The 27,437-nt window shown below is 45.4% G+C and overlaps 2 protein-coding genes across 10 annotated transcripts in view; one reads left to right on the top strand and one right to left on the bottom strand.

The window, feature by feature from the left end:
• The window catches only part of Spire1 (spire type actin nucleation factor 1), a 111,524-nt gene extending 97,766 nt beyond the window's left edge, over positions 1-13,758 (top strand). For 2 of the 4 annotated variants that reach the window (XM_055622643.1, XM_055622640.1), the window contains 7 exons: positions 2,047-2,189; positions 4,703-4,876; positions 7,767-7,904; positions 8,449-8,519; positions 10,073-10,100; positions 10,191-10,327; positions 11,767-13,758. In XM_055622643.1, coding sequence (XP_055478618.1) covers positions 2,047-2,189; positions 4,703-4,876; positions 7,767-7,904; positions 8,449-8,519; positions 10,073-10,100; positions 10,191-10,327; positions 11,767-12,025 — 950 coding nt within the window. In that variant the 3' untranslated portion in view covers positions 12,026-13,758. The remainder of the gene's footprint in view (positions 1-2,046; positions 2,190-4,702; positions 4,877-7,766; positions 7,905-8,448; positions 8,520-10,072; positions 10,101-10,190; positions 10,328-11,766) is intronic. The other 2 variants (XM_055622642.1, XM_055622641.1) reach the window with 1 other exon arrangement.
• Positions 13,759-23,049: 9,291 nt separating this feature from the next.
• Prelid3a (PRELI domain containing 3A) overlaps positions 23,050-27,437 on the bottom strand; it is a 17,084-nt gene continuing 12,696 nt past the window's right edge. For 2 of the 6 annotated variants that reach the window (XM_055622826.1, XM_055622827.1), the window contains exons 4-6: positions 26,787-26,857; positions 26,586-26,688; positions 23,050-24,589 (exon numbers count right to left, since the gene is read on the bottom strand). In XM_055622826.1, the coding sequence (XP_055478801.1) occupies positions 24,257-24,589; positions 26,586-26,688; positions 26,787-26,857 (507 nt within the window). In that variant the 3' untranslated portion in view covers positions 23,050-24,256. Of the gene's footprint in view, positions 24,590-25,576; positions 25,689-26,548; positions 26,689-26,786; positions 26,858-27,437 lie in introns of all 6 variants that reach the window. The other 4 variants (XR_008721857.1, XR_008721856.1, XM_055622828.1 and 1 more) reach the window with 4 other exon arrangements.

Genomic DNA, 27,437 nt, shown 5'->3' with positions numbered 1-27,437 from the left:
AGATCAGGACTCATTCATTCATTCATTCATTCATTCATTCATTCATTCATTCATACTGCACATATGGATGTCAGCAGTGTGTGTGCATGTATGTACACTTTCTAGATTAATGATCTCCTAGTCTGAATTTAATCTTAGAAGCATTAAATAACCGTATTTGTTCCCTCCCTGCCTGGTGTAACATACCTCCAGCCATGCCCAGTACATGTTTAAGTAGTAAACACTTTGATAGCGATTGGGCAGGGGCTTCTGAATACAGGGTCTAAAACTAAGAGATTTCTAAAGGCCTTTAGTAATATGAAATTATTATGAAGGGTTAAAAATTAATTGCTTGACTATTACAATATTCTTGGGGGATGGAAGATGGTGCAGTAGTTAAGAGCACTTGCTGCTCTTGCAGAGGACCTGGGTTAGGTTTCCATCATCCACATAGCAGCTGGCAATCATCTGACCCTCTTAAGCACCAGACACACACATGGTATACATATGAACATTCAGTAAAAATACTCAGATACATGAAGTAGAAACAAATCTTTTTTTTTTTTTTAAAGATATTCTTAAAATGTTGGCTTCATTTTCCATATTCTTGAAACTGGGTCTCATGTACTGCAGGGTAGCCTTGAAACTGATACATACCTAAGTCTGGCCTTGAACTCTTGATCCTCCTGCCTCTCCTTCCCAAGTGCTGGGATTTCATAGCATTTCCGTTACTTAAAGAGATGATATAAAAATAATAGGTGGCAGGCAAGATGAGTGTGAGGGTTAAACCCCTCCCATGGAAGCATGACAACCCGAGTTCTGTCATAGATCCCACAGTGGACGGTGAAAAACGACTGACTTCCAGAAGTTGACCTCTGACATTCACATGTGCACTGTCACAGGGTGCACATCTGTATTCATATCAAATAACACACACACACAAGTAATAAATGAAAAAGAATTAAGTCAGTAAGAGTTGGCTTTGGTTGTTGCTGTGATGAGGACTTGGCCAGGCGCAGTAAACACGACAGAAGTGGAGTGTTAGCTCCATTGTAGATGATTGCCTAGTATGCACAACACCCTAGATTTGAACTCTAGCACTAAATAAACCAGGTATGGTGGTGCACGCTTATAATCCCAACACCCAGGGGTAGAGGTGGTAGGAACAGATCAGTAGTTTGAGGTCATCCTCAGCCATGTAGTAGATTTGATACTAGCGTGCATTACATGAGACCCTGTCTCAAAATAAATGAATAAGTACATACATGAATATTATAGGGTACCAATCAAATTGTGTAATGAGTTTCAGTATTTATTTGTTGACTGGAAATTACGTCTTTCATTTACCTCAGTAGTTTGCCTTCACGGGATAGTCCAAAGATATAAGTCACGTGTAACTGTGCTGCCTGTCACGTTTCTCCCCATTGCATGAAGCAGCCCTGCCTCTCAAGTAGAGTAAGAGGCAGCACTGAATACAACGGTGACAACGGAGCTCATTTCTAATATTTATATGCTTTCACACAGTGAATCTAGAACCACTCATACTAAAGATTATCCTGAACACTGCTAGTCAGTATTAGGGATATACTCAGAAGCAAAATACTTGTTTAACGGGCTCAAGAATGTAAAAGAAGGGTACAATTGAATTTTGATATAGTTTGGGTTTACTTGGAACCATACAAAATGTTTCTATGTTTCTATGTATTTGTATGTTTTAAAAATAGGAAATGGAGAACTCAGTTGTAACGTTTATGGACAGTAACATGGGGCATTCGCACATATAAATCTTAAGGCTAATTTATACTGTGTTTTAATGTGGACTTCAATGGATATTAAGAGCATAGAACATCCCTACCCCCTGTCTGTCTTGCGGTTTCTGTAGCAAGTTTATCTTAGAAACAATTTTTGGAACAATTCTGAGCTACCATCTTAAAATAGCTCTCCACTGAAATAAATCCTTCATCTGTGAGTACAGTGTTGCCACACAGTACAAAAGTTTTTCTGTTGAAAATTCAGATCCAAGATTTTGTTTTGTAAGAGAGTTCATTTATTTGCTTAAATCTTTAGAGCCTCCAAAATTCTTGCCCATCTCATCAACACCCCAGCCAGAGAGACGGCAACCACCTCAGAGACGCCATTCCATTGAGAAGGAAACACCTACCAATGTGAGGCAGTTTCTGCCGCCATCCAGGCAGAGCTCACGCTCTCTTGTAAGTACCAAAGGATGAACAGAGGTTTGTCTAGGAAGGAAGGAACCATGTTTTCCAAATGACAAGGAGAAAAGCTTGCACAGGTTAGCATGAATTTTAACATTTCTCTGCTTACCATCTAAAGGAAATGTCTCTGGCTACGCTTGTTTGACTTCTTCTTGGTTTATTTTGAGTACTCATTTTCAAAAGCTTTTTTTGGTGAGTTATTAAATGTTTTCTTTCTGTTAAAGGATATTAATCCACTTAAAATTGTCAAAGTTCTCAGAATAATCTGTCTAGAGTAGATTATTTTATCCTAGCAGAACAGGAAGAGTTCTGACCATGTATAACATTATATCTTGTTTTGAAGTGTGTTTATAATGCAGAGCCAGAGCTGTTATGTGAGCTGCTTAGCAGCTTCTCATTGTTCCTTACAGTGGAACTCACAGAGAAGAAAGAGTTTGTTGATCTAGCAGTCAGAAAAAGTCTTCGGAGTTCCTTTTGGTTTCCCTCATGAGCTTCCAAAATGCAGCAAGATGCAAGGTGCCCACCAACATTCCACCCACAGCCTGATAGCTAATGTTTCCTTTCAAATATGCAGGAATGAAAATCACATGAATGTCTTGTAGTGGGGGTGACGCACGTCTTTAATCCTAGCGCTCAGAAGGCAGAGGCAGGTAGATCTCTGGGAGTTTGAGGCCAGCCTGGTCTACAGAGGGAGTCTAGGACAGCCAAGGCTACATAGAAAAACCCTGTCTCAAAAAAGGTGGGGGTGGGGGGGAGAAAATCACATAAACATGCTTACCGCTCCATCTTTACCTGTGGTGAGTCATAAATGTTCCAGATGAGGCAGCAGCAGGTGTCGTACCTTCAAGGAGGGGGCACAGCAGTGGTCAGTATAGACAGGAAGTATAAGCAGAGCTTAGAGTGCTGGCATTTGATGTTACCTCTACTCCAAAATAATACCATTAAAGAACTCATGGGGTTGCCAGAGTAGTGCTGCACGCCTGTAATCCCAGCACTTGGGAGGCAGAGGTAGGTGGATCTCTGTGAATTCAAGGCCAGCCCTGCCTACAGAATGAGTTCCAGGACAGCCAATGTTACACAGAAAAACCTGTCTGAAAAAAAAAAAAAAAATCATGGGATGATGGTTATTTTTGATGAGATTCTTCTAATTCCTGCATAGTCACTGAGCCACTATTCTTGCCTGACATAGTGGGATGCCTGGTAGTCCTAACATTTAGAGGGTTATCCCAAGTTCCAGACCAGCCTGAAATACAGAATAGGAACCTGTTTCAAAAGCAGAAACTGCTCTTTGGTGAAATGCAGCCTTGTTAATGGCCTATCAGCTATAAAATAACAGTGCAATAAGCTTGAACTTTAAAATCCAAGCCCTGTTAGCCAGTGTGGATGAATTATTACCAAAATATGCAGCTAGATATGGTAGTGCACACCTGTAATCCCAACACTTGAGAAACTGAGACAAAAGATCGGAAGCTCAAGGTCACCCTTGGCTACGTAGTAGGTTTGAAGCCAGAGTTCCATGAGACCATGTCTTCAACAAAACAAACAACAGAAACAAAGAAAAAAAGAAAGGAAGTTTTCAGCATAAAGTTGCTGCAGATTACTATTAAGTAGTTTGATCTAATAACACAAGTGATGCCAAGGCCTGCAGCCACGTGCCAGGCACACAAAGACTGCTGGTGAAGGTGAACTGTGCTGTATGCCTGGTCAGATTGGGAGTTATCTTTGTGGAGGAGGAGGAAACTATTTGCAGTCACTGAGAAGAATCTCAGGAACAGGCAGTGGGAAGGGAGCCCTGGGCAACACAGATAGTGCAGGTTAAAGGGCAGGGAAAGAGGTCATGCTTGGGGCAGCTCCTTCAAATTGCACAGGGCCACAAGTTGAGAGAAAGAAAGCCTCCTCACACATGACTTTTCTCACTAGCAGCTTCTCATTCGTAGTTGTTGAACTTGTAGAAATCACTGACAGTGGCATTCTCAAGTTCAGTAAAGGATTTTCCTGAAAGCGTAGTCATGGGAACTTGAACTCCACTGTAGAAAAGGACTCTTCGTCTCATGTTTATTCCTTCAACTGAAAGTGGCAGGAATGTTTTCGCAGCTAATAAATTTTATTTTATTGTGTTGAAGTACTTTTTTTATTGGTGTTGATTGTCCATTCAATTGAAAAGCAGTTGTCTTTAAGGACCTTCCCAGGGCAGGGCAGGTGGGCTTGTGGGTACAGGAGCCAGGAACTCCACCTGCATCACAACCAGCTTCATCTGAGAGAATCGGAATGCTTACAGACCACCAAGTTAGAACAGCCACAAGTGTCTGTGCTGTGTGACCTCGGGGCATGGCTTACTGCTTGACTCCTGACTTAGGAAGTGAGTGGAATGTCAGCATGGACCATTGCCATCTCATGTTGTTTTTTATTTTGTTTTGTTTTTCTTTCACATTCTGTTAGTAGGTCACTTGTTCAGCATTTTCTCCTTTTCTTTCTCCTGCTTTTTCTTTTTCCCTTCCATTGTTCAGGTTCCTAGGATAACCAGTGTATGGCCAAGGACGCCTTTCCGACCGCTTTTCTCTACCATACAAACAGCTTCTCTGCTGAGCTCTCATCCTTTTGAAGCAGCCATGTTTGGGGTAGCAGGGGCTATGTATTATCTGTTTGAGAGAGCTTTTACCAGCAGGTGGAAACCCTCAAAGGTTGGCCTTTTTCTGCTGGGTCTGGGAATTCCTTTACTCTCTGTGTCTCTGACAGTGATACCTCAGCTACTGCACTCTGCAAGAATTAACAGCTCAGATGGGCACTTTGCTTTTGATTGCTGATTCCAATCTTGTATAGGACGCATAGATCATGCTGTGATCTCATTGGAGAAGAAAATAGCTGAAAGGACAACAAACTTAAAATGCAGCATCAGCTCGAGAGCCTGTGGGTGTTTGTCTCCAGGAATGACTCACTGTCAGCAGGGCACTGCTTCCTCCTGACTCCTGTGCAGGCGTCCCTGCCAGGGCCCAAGTGCTCCCACTGTTGGCACTTTGGAAAGTGTTGATTCACTCACCCAGCTGGCAAGCCAGCCCTTTGCTAGCCAAACAGCCATGATGGCCGCCCTGTCACACATATAGAGGGACAGGTGCGTTCCTGATGTTTCCTCCACACTCCATTATCTGCTCTGTGGCCAAATACCCAGCCTTCTTCAGAGTACTGCTTCTCCAGAGAAGTGAGTTTTCTTTGCTGTGGAAGGAGAGAACCACAAGTGGTCTTCTTTTGTGTCCAAACCCTCCCCATGGTACACCTGTGCCCCACGCTTCGCATTTAGATTAGACAGATAGACAGGCAGACAGATCTCATTTCTCTGTGGCCAGTAACTAATAACCAGAGTTTCACATTCTGCTTTCTAATTTCTGTACTGCCTCATTCTCACCCCTTTAGTCTGGTTAAATAAAACATAACCAGAATATTCAGAAAGACTCAACTTGTAAGCATGTAAATAAGCTGCGGCATGCCTGCCCCCAGTGTCAGCGCCTTTGCTGCTTTCCCTACATTATGAGTAACTTTGGGGCAGAGAGCAACGGGAGTGATGATGTCAGGCTGGCATAACCCAACCACTTCTTGACAACTAGAAAAATAATTAAAACTATTCTTGTCACAATTTATCATTTTTTTTTCCATGTTGCATTCAAGTTTTGTTGTCCTTGGGCAAGCTCCAGAATTAAAACATTAGCATTTGACCTGATGGGAAATTTTAAAAAGAATAAGAAAATCAGTAAATGTTATGATTTCTTATGATGTTCCGTGAAATACAGGCTTACAAATGGTTCAAAGCTGGAACCTGAAAGGACCCTTGACAAAGTCAGCTGTCTTGTGACTCAGACTGCAGAGAGGGAGCACAGCTGTCAGCTTGTTCTGTGGCAGTCTGTCCCCAAGTGAAAATGCTTAGAAGCAGGGATCTGCAGGGTATGGTGATCTGAACCCTGGGTTGGTTGGTTAGTTAGTTAGATATAGTTACATTCGTAGAGTATTTGGCTACAGCTTAACAGTCATAGTTAGCTGTCAGTCTCACCTTTTATTAAATACTGGTAGGAAAACTTCTACAAAAGTTAAAGCAGAAAAACCATCACATGACCATATCCAGCCAGCACTGCTTATTTAATAGCCCACTTAATTGGCCTAACTACTGGTGGCTCATTGTCCCTATGACACTGCTCTGTTCTCTGGGTAAAACAAAGCAAGTACGTATTGAGCACATTGCTTAACCCTGTCATCTCTGGAAGTTGTTTCAACTGAACCGGAGACTGTGATGGGCAGCACTTTTTGAATGCCCATTGTGGGCATCTTAAGTGACACAGTCTTCTGCAGCAAACCCTGGCCCCAACCACTGAGAAGCTCCGTATCTTAACAGCTCAGCTGCAGGATTCTTTCCAAAGCGCTCTAAACAGACTCAGCCTTCCTTAAGTTAGCTCAGGCGGGTACTGTACTGAATTGAAACACAAGTTAGCCTGACTACTTTTTTTTTTTTTTTTTGTAAATGCTAATGTTTGTCATTTGCCACCTAGATTTATTTTTGTTTCTCTCTGATTGAAAGACAGAACTGAATGTTAAAACTCCATAAACTGACTGCCCTTGTGGTCATGTGCTTTCTCATTTGGCTTGTTTGGTTCCAGAATGCCTGGGAGCAGTGCTGTGGTGTGGGAGTGAATTATAATGTGTGTGCTGAGAACATTGAGTTTCAGTGTCAATACACCACAATGGCCCCTTGAAGCCTGGCAGGGCCTGAGTGCACAGGGCCGTTCTGTCTTTCTCTTAGATCCACCAATCGACAGCACCGGATGGAAAGCGGATGGTTCGAGGCTCTTATTCAGTGGATCAGTTACATCAACATTTTTCACAGCTGTTTGTAAGGAAGCCATTAACATAAGAAGCCAGCATAAATATTTATCATGAAAGGCTCTGTCTCCATCTGTGCTGACTGCACATTCAGCAGTTGTTGAAAAGACCAGGGGCAGCCAGAGAGATGGGCTTCGGGAGTAAGCGGGCCTTGCTGCCACTTCCTGTTGCGGTTACACTCAGGGCTTTAGGGCCTTTTGAAAGTGTGCTGATGTAACTGATCACTCAGTATTGCTTGTCTGTATAAAATACTAACTACCTCCACTTGGCTATTCTGGGTACCACACACAAAATCCTGCAGTTTCGAAAACAGGACCAAACTTGTAGATTTGCTGCATTTCCAGTAGTGTAGCTCACAGCACATTTGCATAATCATCTGTGACACAAAACTGGCTTAGAATAACAATGTTTTCTTAAGATTTCAACCTTAGATGTATAGCTCTGCTGGAGGCAAAAATACCCGACCAAATGTGAGGAACTCTGGTTTATTGTAAATTTCAATAGAGTGCAGTGTTTTTCTCCGTCACGGTCCTGATTTATACAGTGCACTTAGGAGTGATGTGGTCCCCAGACGGAGCCAGCTCTGTCCCAGTGATCATGGGAACCCTGTCTTCTGAAGCTACTAACCAGCTGTCTGATCTGAAGGGAGCACGGCAGTTCCAGAGCAGGGCTTGGCGCTCCTCACTCACGAGGCACTTTGAATTTCAGGAGGAATTCTGCTACCCAGTGGAATGCCTTGCTCTCACTGTGGAGGAAGTGATGCACATTCGTCAAGTCCTGGTGAAAGCAGAGCTGGAGAAGTACCAGCAGTATAAGGATGTCTACACTGCCCTGAAGAAAGGAAAGGTAGAACTGTTTACAGTTGACTGAACTGTACAAGAATGGCCAGTCCCAACCATGGTCTCTAAGAGGCCTCTGTGCTAGCCAGGTGGTATAGGACTTTAGGGGGGAGGGTCTTAGGAGGTGAGGTATTTATATTCTAAGCTGATCCCTGTTCCTCATTCCCAAAAAGGGATTTTTGGCAAAATTAGTGGAAGGTTTAAAAACCACCCTAAAAGATAATAGTATGCCTTCCTAAAGCCATGTGTACTTGAGCTGTACTTTTAAAGGATCAGTAAAGAAGGCATGCCTGAGGAACAGGAGTTACCTTTCCTCAGAACTAATCCTGTGACCATGAGAGCTTGAGCACTGAGACCTTTTGTTACCTTTGAAGAACTGTCATTAGACATAGAACAGGACTGTAAGTGTCAAAAGCCAAGCATAAGGCTTGCTTCTGTCTTGCTGCACACACACCTAGAACATCCCCTAGATGACGAGGAAGTGGGTCCAGCCTGGGAGCTGGGAAGCACTAGCCCCACTTCTCTTCTCCTTTTAACTTTCTGTTTTTTAGCTCTGCTTCTGTTGCCGAACCCGGAGGTTTTCCTTCTTCACCTGGTCTTATACCTGTCAGTTCTGTAAGAGGTAAGGCTCTGTCACAGGGGAGTTCCGACAGCCACAGAGAAATGCCGGTTAGCTCTTTTGCTCCACCATTTTCCCCACTCAGGAGAGTATTAGAGAAAATGGCCCATGCTGTGGCTTTGCTCTGTACCTTCTTCAGCTCGGCACAGCAGTTTCTTCAAGAGTGAGCTGATGGACTGGAAAGAATGTTATTCTATATGCTGCTGCTGCTTCTTTTCTTTTTATTGTTGTTGTTGAGAGGAGGTTTCATGTGGCCATTGGCCCTGAACTCGTTACATAGCAGCGGGTGATCTTCAGTTCCTGATCCTCCTGCCTCTACATTCCAAATGCTAGAATTTCGGGTGAATACCATCATGCCTGGTTTGTTTCTTTTACTTAAGCAAAATGATTGTCATCCTTGAAGAGGACAAAAACAAAAAATAGCCACAGTTATCATAAGATCCCTGGATACATTACAAAAATTCCACATAGAGTTGATCCTTTTGGTTTGTTTTTACTATTGTTGCTTTAAGATTAATTTTTAGGTGCTGGTGTAGAGATGGCAGAGGCCTTTAATCCCAGCTCTCAGGAGGCAGAGGCAGGAAGTGCTCTGTGATTTCAAGGCTAGCCTGGTCTACACAGCAAATCCAGGACACCCAGGTCTATATAGTAAGACTGTCTCAAAACAACAAAACAAAAGGATTTCTTATTATTTTTACTTGTGTGTATATCTCTGTGAGTGAACCCCAATGACTGCAGTTGCCACAGAGGCCAAAAGGCATGGATCCAGCCTATTACGACCTTTTTTTTTTTTTTTAATTTTTTATTCTTTCTTTACCCAAGACAGGGTTTCTCTGTGTAGGTCTGGCTCTGGCTGTACTGGACTCAATTTGTAGACCAGGCTGGCCTTGAACTCACAGAGATCCACCTGCCTCTACCTCCTGAGTGCTGGGATTACAGGTGTACTCTGCTGCGCTTGGCTATGAGCCTCTTAATCTGAGTGTAGGAAACTGAAATCAGGTTCTTTGGAAGAGTAGAAAGCACTTTTACCTATGGGCCATCTCTCTAGAACATCCCTGGGTTTTTTTGTTTTGTTTTTATATGTTTTTAAAATGAGGTCACACTGTAGTATAAATTGGCTTTTGAAGCTGAAGACTCTCAGCAGTCTCCCTCAGCTCCTCAAGCACTGGGATTACAAGCATGAGCCACCATGCTTGGGTGATCCTGTCTGTTTGTTTGTTTGTTTTGGGTTTCTCTGTGTAGCCCTGGCTGTCTTGGAACTCACTCTGTAGACCAGGCTGGCCTCGAACTCAGAGATCCATCTGCCTCTGCCTCCTGAGTGCTGGAATTAAAGGCATGTGCCATCAACTTCCCAGCTAGCTGATCCTGTTTTTAAGAGACAATGTAGTAGTTAAATTTCATAGATTATCTCTTTGGCAGTTTACACTTGTATCAGTGCATTCTGACAGAAGGATAATGTTTGCAACTGGTTGAAGAAGCTCATAGCTCTGCAATCCTGTGGCTTCCCTTACATCCATTGTGTCCCAAACAAGTAATGCTTCTTGTTTTGTACACAGGCCCGTGTGCTCGCAGTGTTGCAAAAAGGTAAGCTTAACTCAGTGAAATTACCAGTGCATCCGTTGATTGCTTCTGCGTGTCCCAGGGCTCATTCTCCTTCTTGATCTGGGGTAACAGATGCGGCTGCCCTCCAAGCCATACTCCACTCTACCTATTTTCTCCTTGGGACCTTCTGCCTTGCAAAGGGGCGAAAGTTGTTCGAGGCCAGAAAAACCTTTCACGAGTCACCATCGGCCACTTCGGAGTATCGCCAGGTGAGCAGAGAACCTGAATCTCAAGAGCATTCTCTGAAGAAACAACATTTGGGCTTAGGGTGGTCATGGCAGGGCTAGGGTTTGGGTCAGGGCGTGTTGCTGGTTCATTGGTTTTAATACAGTTTCATTCCTGCACAATCTTCAGAGTTCTTTTCAGGTGATATTGGCTAGTTATTTAAACTATTTTAATATAGCTTTATTTTAATTACATTTTGAAATAACTTTTATACCTTTTAAAAGAGATCTTTAAAACTGACTTTTAGGTTAGATGGGTCATGTCTATGATCCCAATGGTTAGGAGAAGGAGATGGGAAGATAGAAAGAAAGTCACTGAGGTTGAAGAGATGGCTCAGTGGTTAAGAGCACTTGCTGCTTTTGCAGAGGACCTGAGTTCAGTGCCCAGCACCCACATGGATCCTCAAAACTGTAATTCCAAGTCTAGGGGGCTTGGCGTTCTGTTCTGGCACTGCACATACAAGTAGGCAAAACACCAATACACATAAAATAAAAATGAATCTAAATAAAAATAAATTCTAGTTCATCCTCAGATACATGGTGAGGGCAATCTAGGTTTCCTGAAATCCTGAACTCAAAAACAACAGGGAAAAAAACTAAGTCCCCCCCCCCCAAGTCTAGTCTAGTTTTCCTTTGTTTCATATCTAGTTTAAGAAAATCTGACACCTGTGCTTATAACATCTGCTATAACTTTGAGTTGCTTTACTCTTGGACAGGCAGATATAAAGCTTTATGCCAAGAACTGACTATCAAATTGTTGCATTCAGTACAGGGAAAGGCAATATTGTCCTTAACAGGAAAGGAAGTCTACTCAGGCCACATGCTGGCTGAGCCAAGAGATTCCTACCTCTGGACTGTGGGGCTAGAAAGCCTTATGCATAGTGCATAACCTGGGCATGCCTATAAGTACCTGTGGAGCCCAGAAGAGTGCTTCAGACCTTATGGGTTTAGAGTTTCAAATGGTTGTGAGCTGCCACGGGGGTTCTGGGAATCAGATCCAGGTCTTCTGGAAGAACAACCAGTGCTCTTAACCCCTGAGCAATCACTCCAATGCCACCCCACCCCACAATATTACTTTCTTCTTCTTTCTTCCTCCTCCTTCTTCCTTCTTTCCTCTTTCTTTTTTGTTTTGTTTTGTTTGGAAACACAGGGTTTCTCTGTGTTGCCCTGGCCTCTTTTCTTCTCCTCCTTCTTCTGTTTGTTTGCTTTTCAAGACAGGGTTTCTCTGTGTAGCTCTGGCTGTCCTGGAACTCAGAGCATTTGAGAGGCAGAGGCAGGCAGATCTCAGAGTTCAAGACCAGCCTGGTCTACAAAGAGTGTTTAGGACAGCAAGAGCGACACAGAGACATACTGTCTTAAAAAGCCAAAAGCCAAACCAGCAACAAAGAACACTAAATATTTTTCTTTCCCCACTTCCTGCTCAGGTTTTCCTCAAAATCGAAGTCTGTGGACAAATCAGATGAAGAACTCCAGTTTCCCAAAGAGTTCATGGAGGACTGGAGCACAATGGAGGTGTGTGTAGACTGCAAAAAGTTCATTTCAGAAATCATCAGCTCAAGCCGGCGCAGCCTGGTGTTGGCCAACAAAAGGGCCCGGTTGAAAAGGAAGACACAGTCTTTCTACATGTCTTCAGCCGGCCCCTCGGAGTACTGCCCTTCAGAAAGGACTATCAATGAGATCTGAGCCCTGTGCCTTCCCATTGCTTTTGTGTCCAGAGGCAGTCTTAGCGCAGCAGTGCTGCAGGACTCTGTTCGCAGGGGTTTGACTGAACAGGCTCCATCTGCAGCAGGTCAGGCTTGGGCTGCTCCTTGTGCATACTCCAGGCTGTGCTCATAATCGGTTGATGGTACGCGGCGACCCAGCCGCTTGCTCATTTGCACTCAGAAAACTTGATTTTGTGTATGTGAATAGGGAAGCCAGAAACTTCCTTAGTTCAGTTCCTCAATGTTCTCAGATAATTTCCTGACCAAACAAAAATTTTCTTGTGTGTGAAGTCAGTCTGACAGAGTGTTGACGTTAGCACAGTTCTAAGCCGTAAGTCATATTGGCATTCCACTTGACAGTGTTCCTATTTCATGTACATAATGGTCTAGAGCCCTGCCACACACCAGCTCCCTGGGGTGGGCCAGGTTGGCCATGGTCTCACAGCACAAATCTAGAAGGCCTTGCTGATAATTCTCCTTTGGGGCTCTGGCTGCCTTAGTGCAGAGCATCCAAGTAAGCCGTACACCACATGGGCGGCCACTTTCTGAGCTTCAGGGTCTGCCCAGGCCCGTGCCTCAGTGTTTCCTGGGCTGCTAACAGGCCTTCATTCCCTAGTGTGAATGTATTATGGTTTTGAATAGTTTTATAATACATGTCTAAAAATTAAATTTTGTGGAAGTTTGAAGGAAAAGGAAGACTAAAATTTTGTCAAGTAGCTAAGTGTGTTTTGGTTAACTGTGACAAGTTTGGTTTTCAGCGACAGGCTGTGACAGGCTGTGACAGCAGAGGGTTTCACCAGAAAGAAGCTACATCTCATACTTTTCAGCTACATTTTCCATAACTTTATAGTGTGGCCGTCATGACTAAATTAACCACAGTTTGGTACCTGAGTCTCAAACTGAAGTTTATTTTTATAAATGAATTTTAAAAGAAAAATCCTGGCTGTTTTAAAATTTTAAGAAAATTAACCTGCTGCCATGCATAATTTTTGGATGTTTTTTGCACTAGTTGTCTTGTAAATGTTACTGAGTTTCTGATGAAGGGCGATTATCAGGTAGTGTGTACCTGAACTTCCTCAGCTCCTGTGACACACACCGTGGGCTGTCCCTCATTTCCATATGCTTAGAAATAAATAGTCAATCAAATTGCCACTAATGTTTAAGTCACATGCACAGTAATTCCTGAAAGCTATAAAAAACCACCCTCATAGTCACCACTAATGACAATTCATTTTATAAAAGGCATGACAGTTGCATTTCATACCAACATCAAGATACAATAACATTTCCACATTAAATTGACTGACACCTCAGAAATGCTCCAGCAGTCATTTCTAGTGCATTGAAATTTATAGTTTAGTAAATGGCTTTAAATTACTTATACTGACGAAATAAACTTTACCAACTGACTGAAGTAATGCATGTTAGTAGTTCCTCTGTGCTGCATGTAGAAGTGGCCGCGAGAAAACCCTTACGTTCCAGCTGTTTTTAAGACTTTTAAGAACTGTAAACATTGCGTTGTGTGACTCCCATTTGTAGTTTTCTCAGAGACCATCTGAACTTTACCCTGCAGTTAGGTGGGACCGCCCACTGCCATGGCCCCAGACATGCATCCTAAAGTGACCTCCTGGAAGGAAGAAGGAAGAAGGAATGGCTGCTACCTGTGTAGGTTTATAAGCATGTATGTAGGATAACACGCTTCTGTAAAATGGTGACTGAGTTACTGTTTGACTTCCTACACGAGACACTGAACCACCACCATCATCCCAAGTAGATTTCATTCGCATTCATAAAGCAGTGATCTAGTGATGAATCTCATGGATTTGACCTCATTCCTTCAGGCTTATTAGTACTGTGTATAATGATTTGGGCATTATGACCACTTTTACCAGGCATCAGGATATAAATCTTTCAGCACATTAATGGGATTTGCCTAATGTGTTAAAAGTTCAAGTGTATGCCTTGCCCAGGAAACAACCTACAGGAAGTAGTGGGGAAAGTGGCACATGACAAGGTAGAAATTATAGAAATAAAATTAATGTTGTTTGGGAGACACCAAAACAGATGTGTGTGTGTTTAACTCTACCTTGTCTACAAGACTGACTCCCCTCCCCCAGCACCCAGGCTAAGCTAGGCTGTCATAGGTGAGGGCTCTTGGGCTGGGGAGCTGATGCTGCTTGATGATGCTGCTTGACAGAAGGCAGAGCCTCCTGATCCTGCAGTAACCTCCTTGTGCAGGCGCCTTTGTCCTGCCTGCTGTGCTGCTCTTTCAGTTCAACAACTGTTTATGCCCCCAGAGACTGAGGCATCTCCTAGGATATTTGCCTGTCTGTCCTGACTGCTCCAGGTGTGAGCCCTGCCATCAGTCCCAGAGGCGGTGAGGTCAGAGTATGTAAGAATGCTTGTAAATACTGTAACATACTCATTACTATTTGAAAGGCACTCTGTTATTGGCAATGGGAATTAATTTTCCCAAGACAAGTAAAAATTAAATTATTGATTTATACATTGACTTAATGACCTTAATTACTTGATTCCAAGTCTCAGCCCTTTAAAATGAAAGCAGAAAGTTGTTATGCAGTAATTCTAAATATGATATGTGTTGAAGAGATGTGTGGTTAGGACCATGAACCCACACTATGAAATTTGTAAGGCTTTTATTTTTCTAACTATACTAATAGAGGACTGAACATTGGGTGAAGTAGGAAACATGAAAGTTTTGAATTATGTCCCTCTTTGTTAAAATAAAACAGAAAATTTTGCACATTTAAGGACCATGAAGAAATGTGTCTGACTGACTGGGTGCGGAGGTGGCTTCCCATGCGTGTAAGCAAAGTAGTGCTGACATTACAAGAAGATGATAGTGCTAAATGTGTACCCTGGAGTATTGATTTTAGCCACACAGCTTCAATCCCAGCATTCCAGAGCATTCCGATTTCAGGGCCATCATGTCTATATAGTGAGACTTTGTCTTTTCCTCCTCCTCCTCTTCTCCTCCTCCTTCTTCTTTTAAGCTATTTTATTTTAAAACTTATGTAGGGGGAAAATAAACTGGCTTTCGTCATACCTTCTGTGTTGAATTCCTATTCTAAGATGGCGATATCTTTCAGGAACTGAAACGCTGTTAGAAATCACTCAGGTTATAAAGGCAAAGTACCTGCAGCAGCATTTAAAAAATACTTTAAGCTGGGCATGGTGGAACATGCCTTTAATCCCAGCGCTCTGGTGGCAAAGGCAGGTGGATCTGTGAGTTTGAGGCAAGACTGATCTACAGAGTGAGTTCCAGGACAGCCAAGGAGAAACTTGGCCGTTTGACTTGAAAAACAAAGGAACACTTTAAAAATACAGTTTCCTAGGACAAAATAAAAAGAAAACAGTTGTACCGTCAGTGAGTGCTGTCATAAAGCAGTGTGACTAAAGAAACGACAGGTAAATGCCAGGTGTGGTGGGACATGTTTGTGATCCCGGCGTTTGGGAAGTGGAGGCACGAAGATCATGGTTTTAAAGTTAGCCTGGGCACTTGGCCCTGTGGTGCAGCAGCCTTGGTCCTTTGGCTTCCCTTAACTATATGCATCCCCTTGGCTTTTCACCCCTCTGCCATCTTACGGGGAGAGAGAGGAGGGAAGGAGAGGGAGTGTGTCTGCATGAGGAGTTCTCAGGTAACAACCTCAAAAGTGCTGTCCATCTCCTTTGGAAAGGGTTTGTTGTTTTGAATTCACCAGTCAGGCGAGGCTGCCTTTCCACATCTCCGCGTCTTTGTACATCTTTTGTGCTGTTTCTGTTGTTGTTGATACCCAGCTTTAATTTTTTTTTTTTTTCCAGGCAGGGTTTCTCTGTAGCTTTGGCTGGCCTGGACTCTCTTTGTAGACCTGGCTGCCCTGGAACTCATAGAGATCTGCCTGCCTCTGCTTCCAGAGTGCTTCGATTACAGGCGTGTGCCGCCACTCCCGATTCCCACCTTTAATCTTAACATGGTGGTCAGATGGGATACAGGATGTTATTTCAGTTTTCTTGTATTTGTTGAGACTTGTTTTGTGTCCTAGTATGTGATCAGTTTTGGAGAAAGTTCCATGAGCTTCTGAGAAGAAAGTATATTTAGTGTTTGGGTGGAATGTTCTGTAACTATGTTAGGTCCACTTGATTTATGACAGTAATGCCATAATTTCTGTTTAGTTTTTGTCTCTGTGACCTCTCTGTTAGCGAGTGGACTTTTGAAGTTACACACTATCACTGTGTGAGGGTTAAAATGCAATTTGAGCTGTAGTAGGGCTTCTTTTACAAACTTGGGTGCCCTTGTGTTTAGTGCATACATGTTTACAATTGCAATATCCTCTTGGTGGATTTTTTTCCCCTTTGATTAGTATGTATTGTCCTTTCCTGTTTCTTCTGATTAGTTTTGGTTTGAGGTCTGTTTTGCCTAGTATGGCTTCTTGGGTCCAGTACTTGGAATAGCTTTTTGCATCTTTTTATCCTGAGCTGAAATCTGTCCTTGATGATGAAATGTGTTTATCTCTTGGATGCAGCAGGAAGATGGATCCTTCTCTCCCCTCCCTCTCTGTCTCTCTCCCTCCCTCCCTTCCCTTCTCTCCTCTCCCTCCCCTCCTCTCTCTTCTCCTTCCTCTTCTCCTCTCCCCTTCCCCTTCTTTCTCCTCTCTTCTCTCCTTTCCCTGTCTCCCTCCTCCCTCTTGGGTTTTTCAAGACAGGGGATGTAGCCCTGGCTGGCCTGTAATTTGCTCTGTAGATCAGGCTGGCCTCAGATTCATGTAGATACACCTTCCTTTCTCTACTCCCCAAGTGCTAGGACTAAAGGCATGAGCCATTGGGGCTGGAGAGATGGCTCAGTAGTTAAGAGCACTGGCTGCTCCTCCAGAGGATCTGGAATAAAACAAACAAACAAATATAGACTAGGGATCCCTTTTCATCAGAAAAGAATAAAATAAATAAACAATTCAGACCTCTCTGTAAATATATGAATAAGTAAATAAATGGAATTAAACCTTCCTAGGAGGCTTTCTAGTCAGGAAGTTAGGACAGCATTATTTGGGGAAAACTTAGAGTGAATGGGGCATTGTTAAAGGAAGGCCAGTTGGGAGGGGACATAGGAGCCGTCTCTTGCTATATAATAAATTACCTAAAAGCTATCTTGAAATTATGAGCCTTTATGGCAGTGAAGGCTTGTAGGTCACCTCAGCAGCCTGAGGTGAGCTTCCACACAGTGACATCAGAGGTGCCAGTGGGCCCTTTGTCACTTGCAGGCTGCTCTGGGCTCTACTTTCAGTGTTGCGCCTCACACAGCTGAGTGTCCTAGGGACCCGCTGGGCTCCTCGGTGACCTTACCCATATGTCAGACTGAGTCACAGGCACCACCACTCCATGCTGTTCTGGGACCAAGTGCAGCGGCCCGTGTGCATGCAGACGGCAGAGCTCAGGAGAGGCCACGGGGTACAGCCTCCCGGGACCACAGTGGAAGTAGCCGCTTAGTGCAGAAGAGCACAGTAAGAATATGAAACAAAAGGGGATCCAAGCCCTCCCAAGGAGGGGTTTCCTGTCCAGATGGCTGCACAGAGCGTCAGGGGAAGGGGTCGTGGTGGGAGTTTTATGCTGATGGAAGCATCATTACTTACCAGTGAGGAGAGGAAAGCTGTCTGGTGAAACAAATTTGGTTTTATTTACAATGGTTGAACATGGGGATCCTTAGAAAACTGGACAGCAAGGCGCCAGATGGGAAGTGTTTTAGACTTTGTAGGCCTCCCTGTCTCTGTCAGATAGCCTAGAGCCGCGAGATTGTTTTCACAACCCTCAAAAACTATTCCTGGCAGCACGCGTGGCTTGCCAGCCCGTGTCCTAGTTAAGAGTGCTATATCCACCAACCAGCATTGAACTTGAAAAAACAGGCTGGAGACCCACATGGGCTCTAGTAAGTGCTAATTACTACTCGATAGTTTCACAGATGACAGCTCTTAATGGGAGGCAGAAGCAGACTGATCTGTGAGTTGTTCGAGGCCAGCCTGGTCTACAGAATGAGTTCTAGGACAGCCAAGAGAAACCCTGTCTCGAAAAGCAAACAAACAAAAACCGAGTTACTTAAGTGAGCTCCGTCACTGCAGCATGGCGTTCTCACAGCCAGCCTCAGCCTGCTTTGCACCAGCAGCACCTCGAACCAGTACTCAGCCACGCCCAGGGCCCCTTCTCTGCTCTGTTGCCCTTACAGCCCTTTGGAGTGGATATTCGTGTCCTTGTTTCTTGCATGTTCAGGAGGCACGTGCCTACTGAGTTTCCTCAGATCCCTGTAAGGTCCTGGCTCTTGCACCTAGCTATGCAAGTCCCCATTTACAAGCCCATTTCAGATAGAGGAAATGCCAAGGTCCTAACAGCACATATGGGATTGTTTTGAGGCTGGGGTGTGGCTCAGTGAGAGCACACCAAAGAAAAGGGGTTTAGTAGGTTGGAGGGAGCCCATAGGTTGGAGAGGAAACGGCTGAGAAAAGATATAATAAATTCCCACATCAGCACTCAGGCTACCCGGAGGTGGATTGAGTAGAAAGACAGACACCTCTGGAGAAGCCAAAATCCAGTGGCGCAGATAGGGAAGGAGACGCTGTATGTGCGTGTTAAAGATTTGTATTTATTTTTATGTGTATAAATGTCTGTCTTCATGTATGTCTGGGCACCACATGTGTGCCTAGTGCCCAAGAACCAGAAGAGGTCTTCAGAGCCGTCGAATTGTAGTTAAAGATGATTAGGAGCCACCATGTAGGTGCTAGAAATTGGGATCTTCTGCTCTTACGAACTGGGCTATCTCTCCAGTCCTATAGCTAGAATTTTAAGCCAAGCAGGGAGAGAAGCTTTTAGAAGTGATTCCTTCTCTACAAGGAAGGCTGGGTGCACAGAGCAGCGTCTTTTGAGGGTGCAGGAAACCCAGCTTGTAAGAGGGAACACTAGCTTCCTCTGAAGACTGTCCTAGCAATGTGTGGCTCACACGAAGAGTTCAGCATTTAGTCACCTAGGATGCTTAACTCACTCCTTGCCAGACTCCACCCAGTGATAGAACCTGGAAACTTTCTCGTCGTCGTTATTGCTCTATGGTAGTTATTTATATAATACACACAATTAGTTTAGAAAGTCTTTTAGAAAGTCTTAAAAATAAAAACATTGCTGGTTCATGGAAAAAACACTGAGATGAACTGTCTTCAGAAAAATTTCATGAGGACAAGTTATAGCATCATGGACACAGGCAGTCATAATGAGGCCCTGAAGGAGGAAGGCGAGCCAAAGATGAGTTTCACTGGGAGAGGCAGCCATCAAGGGTCCTGGAGGGAAAGAGCCGTCAATCCGCTCCACTTCAGAGAATATCAAGAGAGTTGTAGCATCATGCCACAGGAAGCGTGAGTCTCAGGAATGAAACCTTCAATTCCGAAGTGCCCAAACGATTGCCCTCCATCATAGGCTTCTAGAACGGCCTTCTCGCAGGTTTGTAGATCAAGGCATGGGGGTCTCAACACGCGAGCTAGCCTTCACGCCCAGGAACCACAAGGCAGGAAAGCACTAGACAAAAGTTATGACTCAAGGTTCTCTTGGGCCTGGGTGTGAGGTGGGTTTACTCACAGTTCAAGAGGAAGAACAACTCTGTAAGGCCAATGAGGTCCTGGTAGGAATTGTTATCAACAACACAAGGCCTGCCCGATTTTTGGGAGAGAAAACTAGAGGCTCTGTAATCTGGCATGATTTAATATAAGAACACATACAGACTATATATAAGCATTACCAGTTTTTGTGAAGGGCTGGAGGATCTGGAGGTTTGGGTGTGTGTCCCTTGGAGCCCCCTGAAGATGGTGTGGGGCAGCTGCATGTTTGAAACAAAGCCTCGGGCAACTGGTATTAGCAAGGTGAGCTTGTAAGGTATCAGTTTGTTGCCAGTCTAGCTGAGAGGTTTGCTCTGCCTGGAAAGAAACCATGGACAGACACCAAGCCCTGAAGCAGCTTTCATGTCCCTCAGCAGCAAGCAGTGGGAGCCGTAAGCAGTGAGGACAGCCTAATGGTACCCTCCACATCAGTCACTGTACTAGCCTCCCATGGTAGGACCTCCAGCCCTGCAAGCCTTACTGTATCCACCCCTGTGGCCCTTCAGTGTCAGGCTAGCTCTAAGCAGCCAAAGGCACTGCCTAGCCAGGGCTAGTTCAGATGGTTTCTACCAAACATTTTAGAAAAACAAGCCTTCATGACTGAATGGTGCTAGAGGCATCTGGGATTGGCCACACAAGTGGCTATGATTAGGCCAAACACTGCTTCCTGCATTATGAGCAAGCTGCTTTCGTTTAGTGAGTGGACCAGGGAACTCCAGGACCTCCCTCTTGGGGTGGTAGGAGAGATGACTCAGCAGTCAAAAGCACTTGCTGCTCTTCCAGAGGACCACAGCTCAGTTCCCAGTACCCACATCAGGTAGCTCACAACTGCCTGTAACTCCAGCTCTAAGGAGATCTGAACCAATCCGTCTGCTTCCACGGGCATCTGCACTCTTGTGACATACCCATGCGTAAAAATAAAAGCATTTTTAAAAAATGACTAACAGCAACTTCCTGGCTGGAGAGATGGTTTAGGCAGTACGTGCTTACCACACAAGCATGAAGACCCGAATGCAGAGCCCCAAGAACCCATGGAAAAAAGCCAGGCACAGTGGCATGTGCCTGTGATCCCAGCACAGGAGGATGGAGAGACAGGAGGATCTCTGACCTCACTCACTAGCCAGTCTTGTCAAAACCCTGTGAGCCCCGAGTTTCAGTGAGAGGCCCTATCTTGAAGGAGAAGGTAGCAGCGAGCATGGTAGCATTGGCACACCTTTAATCCCATCACACTCATGAGGCCGAGGCAAATAGAGCTCCGTAAATCGAAGGCCAGCCTGGTCTACACGGGGCGTCCCAGACCAGGCAGTGCTACAATGACTGTCTCAAAATACAAAATTAAGTGGAAAGGTAAGACACCTGACATAGACCTCTGGCCGCCACATAGCCACCCAAACACCCGTAAGTAAGTTTATATGCACACAGACATCAAGTTGCACACACACAACACATACATGGGAAAAAATACAACTTTAAAAAACTACACTTGCTGGGTGGTGGTGGCACAAACCTTTAATCCCAGCACTCAGGGAGGCAGAGGCACATCTCTGATTTCAATGCCAATCTGGTCTACAAAGCGAGTCCAGGACAGCCAAGGCTACACAGAGAAACCCTGTCTCAATAAATAACCACAAAAGAAGAAAATATTAACGCATATTCCAAAATGAAAACAGTATTTTGCATTACTTGTTGGACACAGGGATTTTACAGTCCATGCCCTACGCTCAGTCTAAGGCCTGTGGTCATGCGAAGGAGATGCTCTGGATCACTGGTAGGACGCAATCAGGCAGGCAGGACCAGGTATCCCACAATTCAGAGAGAGATGAGTCAGAGGTCACACACCTCTGACTCCACCGTACCTCAGTCATGCAGCGACATCAAACCACCAGCCAGCCACGAAAAACCTGGAGTGAAGTACAGGGACACTGGGCTCCTGTGTTTAAACCACAGCTCTGGGGACAGGGTGCTTTCTGAGAAAGCGGAGGGTCACATCCACAGTCTGCCTGAGCCACAGCATTGGGTCAAAAGACGCCACAAACACCTGCTGCCAGGACAGGGGTTGCAACGAGGGGTTGCCTTTTCCCTGGACATCCTGACCTGGGGAAAGGATGGACTCTGAAGAGGTTCAGTAAACTTCCTTGAACCAGCACAGTCTTCCTGCCGAGAAGCAGTGAGCCCGCTGGCTCCCTGGCACACCTTACCTACTGTGAGCTGACGGCAGATGTGCAGGGCCAGCACGGTGGCAGTGGACAACTCTATCCCCGCATGGTCTCACGCACATGCATGGGTTGCAGCCCACACTGAGTCTGGCAGCATCAAGGGACAGTGGCCCAACGCCAAGGCCTCTCAAACCCTGCCAAGACAGCACTGTGGCACTTCTTAGAGACTGATGGGGCTTCTGTCACACACTCTATTCTGTGACACACACACACACACACACCCTGCCAAGGCTTCTAGTTTGTGTTTTCCCCGTGCGTTTTCCCCTTGGGAGTTTATGTAGCTCTTCTGTGGAGCATCTCAGTATACGGGGCTGTTTTTTGAGGTTTCTTCCAGGTACTCGCGGTACTGACTGGCTGTGGAGTGGGATGTGTGAGGCTGACGTGATACTGTATTTTTGGAGCTGACTTTTGCCTATTTTCTCAACTTAAAAATGAAGGTCTAACCACTTATACCAGTAGATCCCAAAACATTTACTTTTATGCTGATGAATTCCCAAAAGAAAGGGTTATAGAGTCCACTTCCAACCACAGCAGAAGCTACAAAGCCCAACAACTTCCCAGAAAATGAATGTTGAGAACAACGACTACACTCTTTTATCAACTTGAAATGAGGATTACCCACTTTTCTCACTGTTTGACAAAATACCTGACAGCTCCGGAAAGAAGGGTTTGACATGGTTCAGAGGAGTGCCCTCCATCATGGCTGCAGAAGTGGTGTGGTCTGTGTCACCAACCAGGACGCAGAGAAACCTAGCTTGCCACTGGCTTGCTCCTTTAACCCCTTCTGTTGAGTCTGGGGCCCTTGCCCACAGGATGAACGGTGCTGCCCATGGTGAACGGAGGTGTTCTTTCCTCCGTCAAACCTCTCAAGGAATGCCCTCACGGACACACCCAAGAGTGCTCCTCCTTAATGCCATAGGTTTCCTACTCCAGACAAGCTGCCAATCAATAGTCCATAACCACCTCAAAGTGGGAATGTGTCCAGGAGCTGTTTCCCACATAAAGAAGGAGCTGCAGTGTCCCACTAGGGCCCCACCACCTTTGGTGGCAGCTCCAGTGACTGGCAAGAAGCCTCTGGTAGCTTTCTGAAAGCGAGTTCTCAAAGGGGACTTTTCAAGACACTTGTTTAAAAGTAGAAAGGAGACAGTCACAGAAAATAGTTCCAGTTTGAACTCAATTTAATGCAAGAAAATGACAAACCTTCACAGGCATAGAAAAGTTCTAGAAGAGTTTGTAAGAACGGTGAGCTGACTGACAGGAAGAGCAGAGATCTAGTCAATGGATTTAATGCCTCTTTTTAAAACTACAGACATGGATTCCCTATACACGATACATCGGTTTCTATGTTTATATATTTTAGTATTTTCTTAGATTTATTTGTTATATATACAGTGTTCTGCCTGCATGTATGCCTGCACGCCAGAAGAGGGCACCAGATCTCGTCAGAGATGGTTGTGAGCCACCAGGTAGTTGCTGGGAATTGAACTAAGGACCTTTGGAAGAACAGCCAGTGGTCTTCACATCTAAGCCATCTCTCCAGCCCCCATATTTTAGAGTTTTAAGCAATTTTGATTTAGAGACGATAGAAAGCCAGGCATGATGGCATTCACCTATGGTTCTAGTACTTGAGAGGTGGAAGGAGTTGGTCAGCCTCATCTATCTACACAGTGAGTTGAAGGCCAGCCTGAGTTACATGAGACATGGTCTCAAAAAAAGATACCTTGTGCCCATGTAAGACTACCAAGAGAAAATGAGGAACCCAGGAACTTTGAGGCAGGAGGGTGAAGCAGGCAGCGGGGAGGGCCTTCAATCTAGAACAGGAGCACAAAGGTACTGCCCACAGTCCAGCAAGACCCCAGGACCACAGGAGACACGAGTTGGCTGGAAGGCCCTACACAGCAGGAGGTTCCCACCCTCTCTTTAAGGGACAATCAGTCTTGTTGGGGAAAGGCTTGGGGAGTTGGGACTTTACAAGAGTCCCAGCCCAGGGCTGTGCACACCTGTGATTCCCGCACTTGAGATGCTGAGGCAGGAGGAATGCCATGAGTTTCAGACAAGCCAAGGCTACATAGCAAGATCTGTCTCAAGAACAGCAACCAAAAAGAGCCAAGAACAATGGCCCAAGCCTGTAATCTCAGGATTTGGGAAGCTGGAAGCAGGAAGATCAGGAGTTCATGGTCATCTTCAGTAACATAGGGAATTCAAGGCCTCTGTAGAGAGCTCCGAAGCTTTTGGATACAGTGCATGATGGAGACCCTGAGGGCCAGACAGCAACTTGTCATTCACATTCCCAGCGGCAAGTGGGACACTATAAGGACAGAGCCGCCAGGAACAGAGGGCAGCAACCGGGACCCTGGGGAAGATGTGGGGGACCTACCCTGGCTTAGCTGGCAGAACATGAGGAGAGGGGAGCTCTCCTTGGATGAAGTGACTAGAGCCAGCAGGCAGAGGCGGCACTGCTGCCAGAAGAAGCAGGGTGGCGCAGCCCGGTACTGCTCCAGCACAGCTGCCTACAGCAGAGCCTGGCAGGATAGGGCTCCACACGACTTGCTGGAGTCTGGGCCCACTGTTGTCCAGGGAGGGGAAGATTCCAGCAGATTCCTCTTCCAGACTTGGCGGGAAACACATCCACATTTGCCTTTCGTCTTCTTTGTCCATCCATACTTCCTTCTTTCCTCTCTTCTTTGACTCTTTTTGGTGAGACATCTAAAGATGGAGATGGTTTAGCTCCAGTTTATCAAGAAACAACCTGAGAAGCCTGGACTCACATCAGGCCTCTTTCCCTCCACACACAGCTCCCAAAGCTCAGCTCAGGTGGAGGTTTAAAGACCCTGTGGCAGGCCTTGACCTATAAAGTCAAGGTAAACTTCTCTGGCAGATTTCATTTGCCTTAGGAAAAAGCAGCAAGAATATGTCAAGCCTCAGCTTCTTGGCTGAGGGAAATGAGGAGGCAAACATGACCTGGGGGGCAACAGAGGGAAGCAAGCCTTGGCTGTCAGCAGCTTAACAGGGACCTTCAGGCAGGAAGTGAGGAGGCCCCACCTAAAGGGAAGTAGGACACTTTTCTGCCGTGACATAAAACAAGTGGCAGCCAGTCAGGTGTCAGCTATCTGGAGGCTGAGGAAACCAAGGAACATCAAAGTACATGAAAATGCTACAAATACTTCTTGCCACTACAGCGACACAACCCAGAGGCTGAACAACACTGGCTTGTGCCAAGTGAGGAAACAGGCACAAAGTACTTTTCATAGAAACATGTACAGACTGGGGTAAAGCTCAGAGGTAGAGCAGGTGCGAATCCTGGATTCATTCCCCAGCATAATAAAAATGATAGCAATGAATTTTTTTTCAAAAACGGGAAATTTTACCAAAGACAAAACAAAACAAAAGATTCCAGATTAAATTTGCCTGTAACAGTGTGGACCTATTTGTGGCAGTTCTTCATCATCTGTGACAATCCTGAGGAATATCCCAGCACTGAGACCTCAGGGTAGCCAATGCTACTCCGCCCTCCTCAGATTCCAGCTCACAAGAGCTCAGGTGTACCCTGGAAAGAAGTCTTGGTACAAACCTCGGAAATGAAAATGGATGGAGATGTCTACCACAGCAGACAGACAGAAGCACGGAACTGACACACAAGCACTCTCTCATGCACCCCATGCACATGGGTAGTAAAAAGCTGAAACTCTGTACCAGGTTAAGACGTTACTGTGGTTGCCCCCTTGTGTCAGCAGGCACGGGTGCACACCTGTTAGCTTATGGCACTCTCGGAATGTTCAATTATCCACTCAATGGCAGCCCACCCCTGCAACAACACAGAAGGACTTCAGTTTTTGCTGCAGCAAGTCACGGGCCTGCAACATAGGAAGGAACTGCTGTGGCAAAGACGTGGCAATAACCTCCCTGAGCCTTGGCCCGTGAGGCGGTTTGAATAAAAACGGCCCCCAGAGGTCCATGGGGGGTGGCACTATTGGGAGGTGTGACCCTGTTGGGGCAGGGGTGGCCTTGCTGGTGTAGGCGTGGCCTTGTTGGCAGGTTTAAAGGTCTCAGAAACTCAAGCCAGGCCTAGTGGGCTTACTGTCTCTTCTGGCTGCCTGCAGATCCAAATGCAGAACTCTCAGTTCCTCTCCAGCACCACATCTGCCTGAACAGTGCCGTGCTTCCTGCCATGATGACACTGGACTAAACCTTTGAACTGTAAGCCAGCCTAATTAAATGTTTTCCTTTATAAGAGTTGCGATGGTCATGGTGCCTCTCTATGACAATAGAAACCCTAATTAAGACAGTCCACGTAAGTAGGCTATTGAAGCTCAGAAATATGACGGGATGTTCTAATGAGAAAGGATGCACTAGCTTGAGCTATCCCAGTTGACACCCCTCTTAGAATAGCACAGCCAATCCATATTTGAAGGAGGCCTATGGCATTCCAAAGCCCTGGAGCCAAAGCTTCTGTGTGGACACCAGAGAGATTGGGGTGAACCTCAAAGCAATAGTAACCCTGACCAGGACAGATGCCTTCCCTCCAGATCATGGCCAGCCTTTCTGTATCTCTATTTGAAATAGAACTGTAGGGAATGCTATGGCCTTAAGAGCTCAACCACAAAGATCCCAGTCCTCAGGAGGACCCAGGGGCCAGACATGTCACCACTTCGTCTGACACATTACCGCAGAGTGTAATGGGGCCCTGTCCTGAGGTGTGCACCTTCTTTGCATTGGAGGATATCGTGTTGGCCATTAGACTTTCCAGGTAGCTCCCCAGGCTAATCCCCTTCACAGTGATGATGGCTTCTTGGGTGAGCACAGTCCTGCAGAAGAGCAGAAGTAAGGAGCTGAGCAACCCTGGGCTGGAGGCACCATCCGCCCCTGCTGTTCAGGGTGTCCATCCCGGGAGGCGTTGACTCACTTTTCGGGGTTCTCTGGATGAGGTGTGTACACCAACCTCTCATTCACTGACACCAGATTTGTGAGTGTGATCTTTAAAAACAGAACAGGCACACGTGTGAAAAAATAAACCACCGCTTTCGGTTCTACGATTCCAAACCATCTATCCTTCAAGCCCCAAACTGCCACTTTCGAAAGCCAGAAGGGAACATTCAGTATCACCCCACACATAAACACTATACGTTAGGGACACTACTGGGTGGCTCCTTCTGAGGACGATTATCACTCTTTCCCTCCCCACACCTGAGGAGGGATCTGCCTTCAAGGCACCCACATTTTGCCAAGTCCATCAGCCACTGTAGGACAAACAGTCCACTATTAGTGTCCATGGCAACAGTAGCCAACTCTATAGCCCTAATGCCAATGCTGGACTGCTAGATTCTGGGATCCACACAGAAGCCTCAGTGGCCTTGTCTCCAACCCTACTTCCTGTCAGCAAGCTAACTTACTGCTTATATTTTCTATGAAAACATACTCAGAGCCAGCGAGCTATCTTGGCAGATAAAGGTGCTTGCTACACAGGCCTATCAACCTGAGTTTGATTTCTGGAACCCACAGAAGGAAGAAAGGAAGGAAGGAAGGAAGGAAGGAAGGAAGGAAGGAAGGAAGGAAG

Source organism: Psammomys obesus, unplaced genomic scaffold, assembly GCF_907164565.1.
Source record: "Psammomys obesus unplaced genomic scaffold, mPsaObe1.curated_primary_1811, whole genome shotgun sequence".
Classification (NCBI taxonomy): Eukaryota; Metazoa; Chordata; class Mammalia; order Rodentia; family Muridae; genus Psammomys; species Psammomys obesus.
The sequence above is the reverse complement of the archived record's forward strand: the minus strand, read 5'-3'. Positions and strand labels throughout refer to the sequence as shown.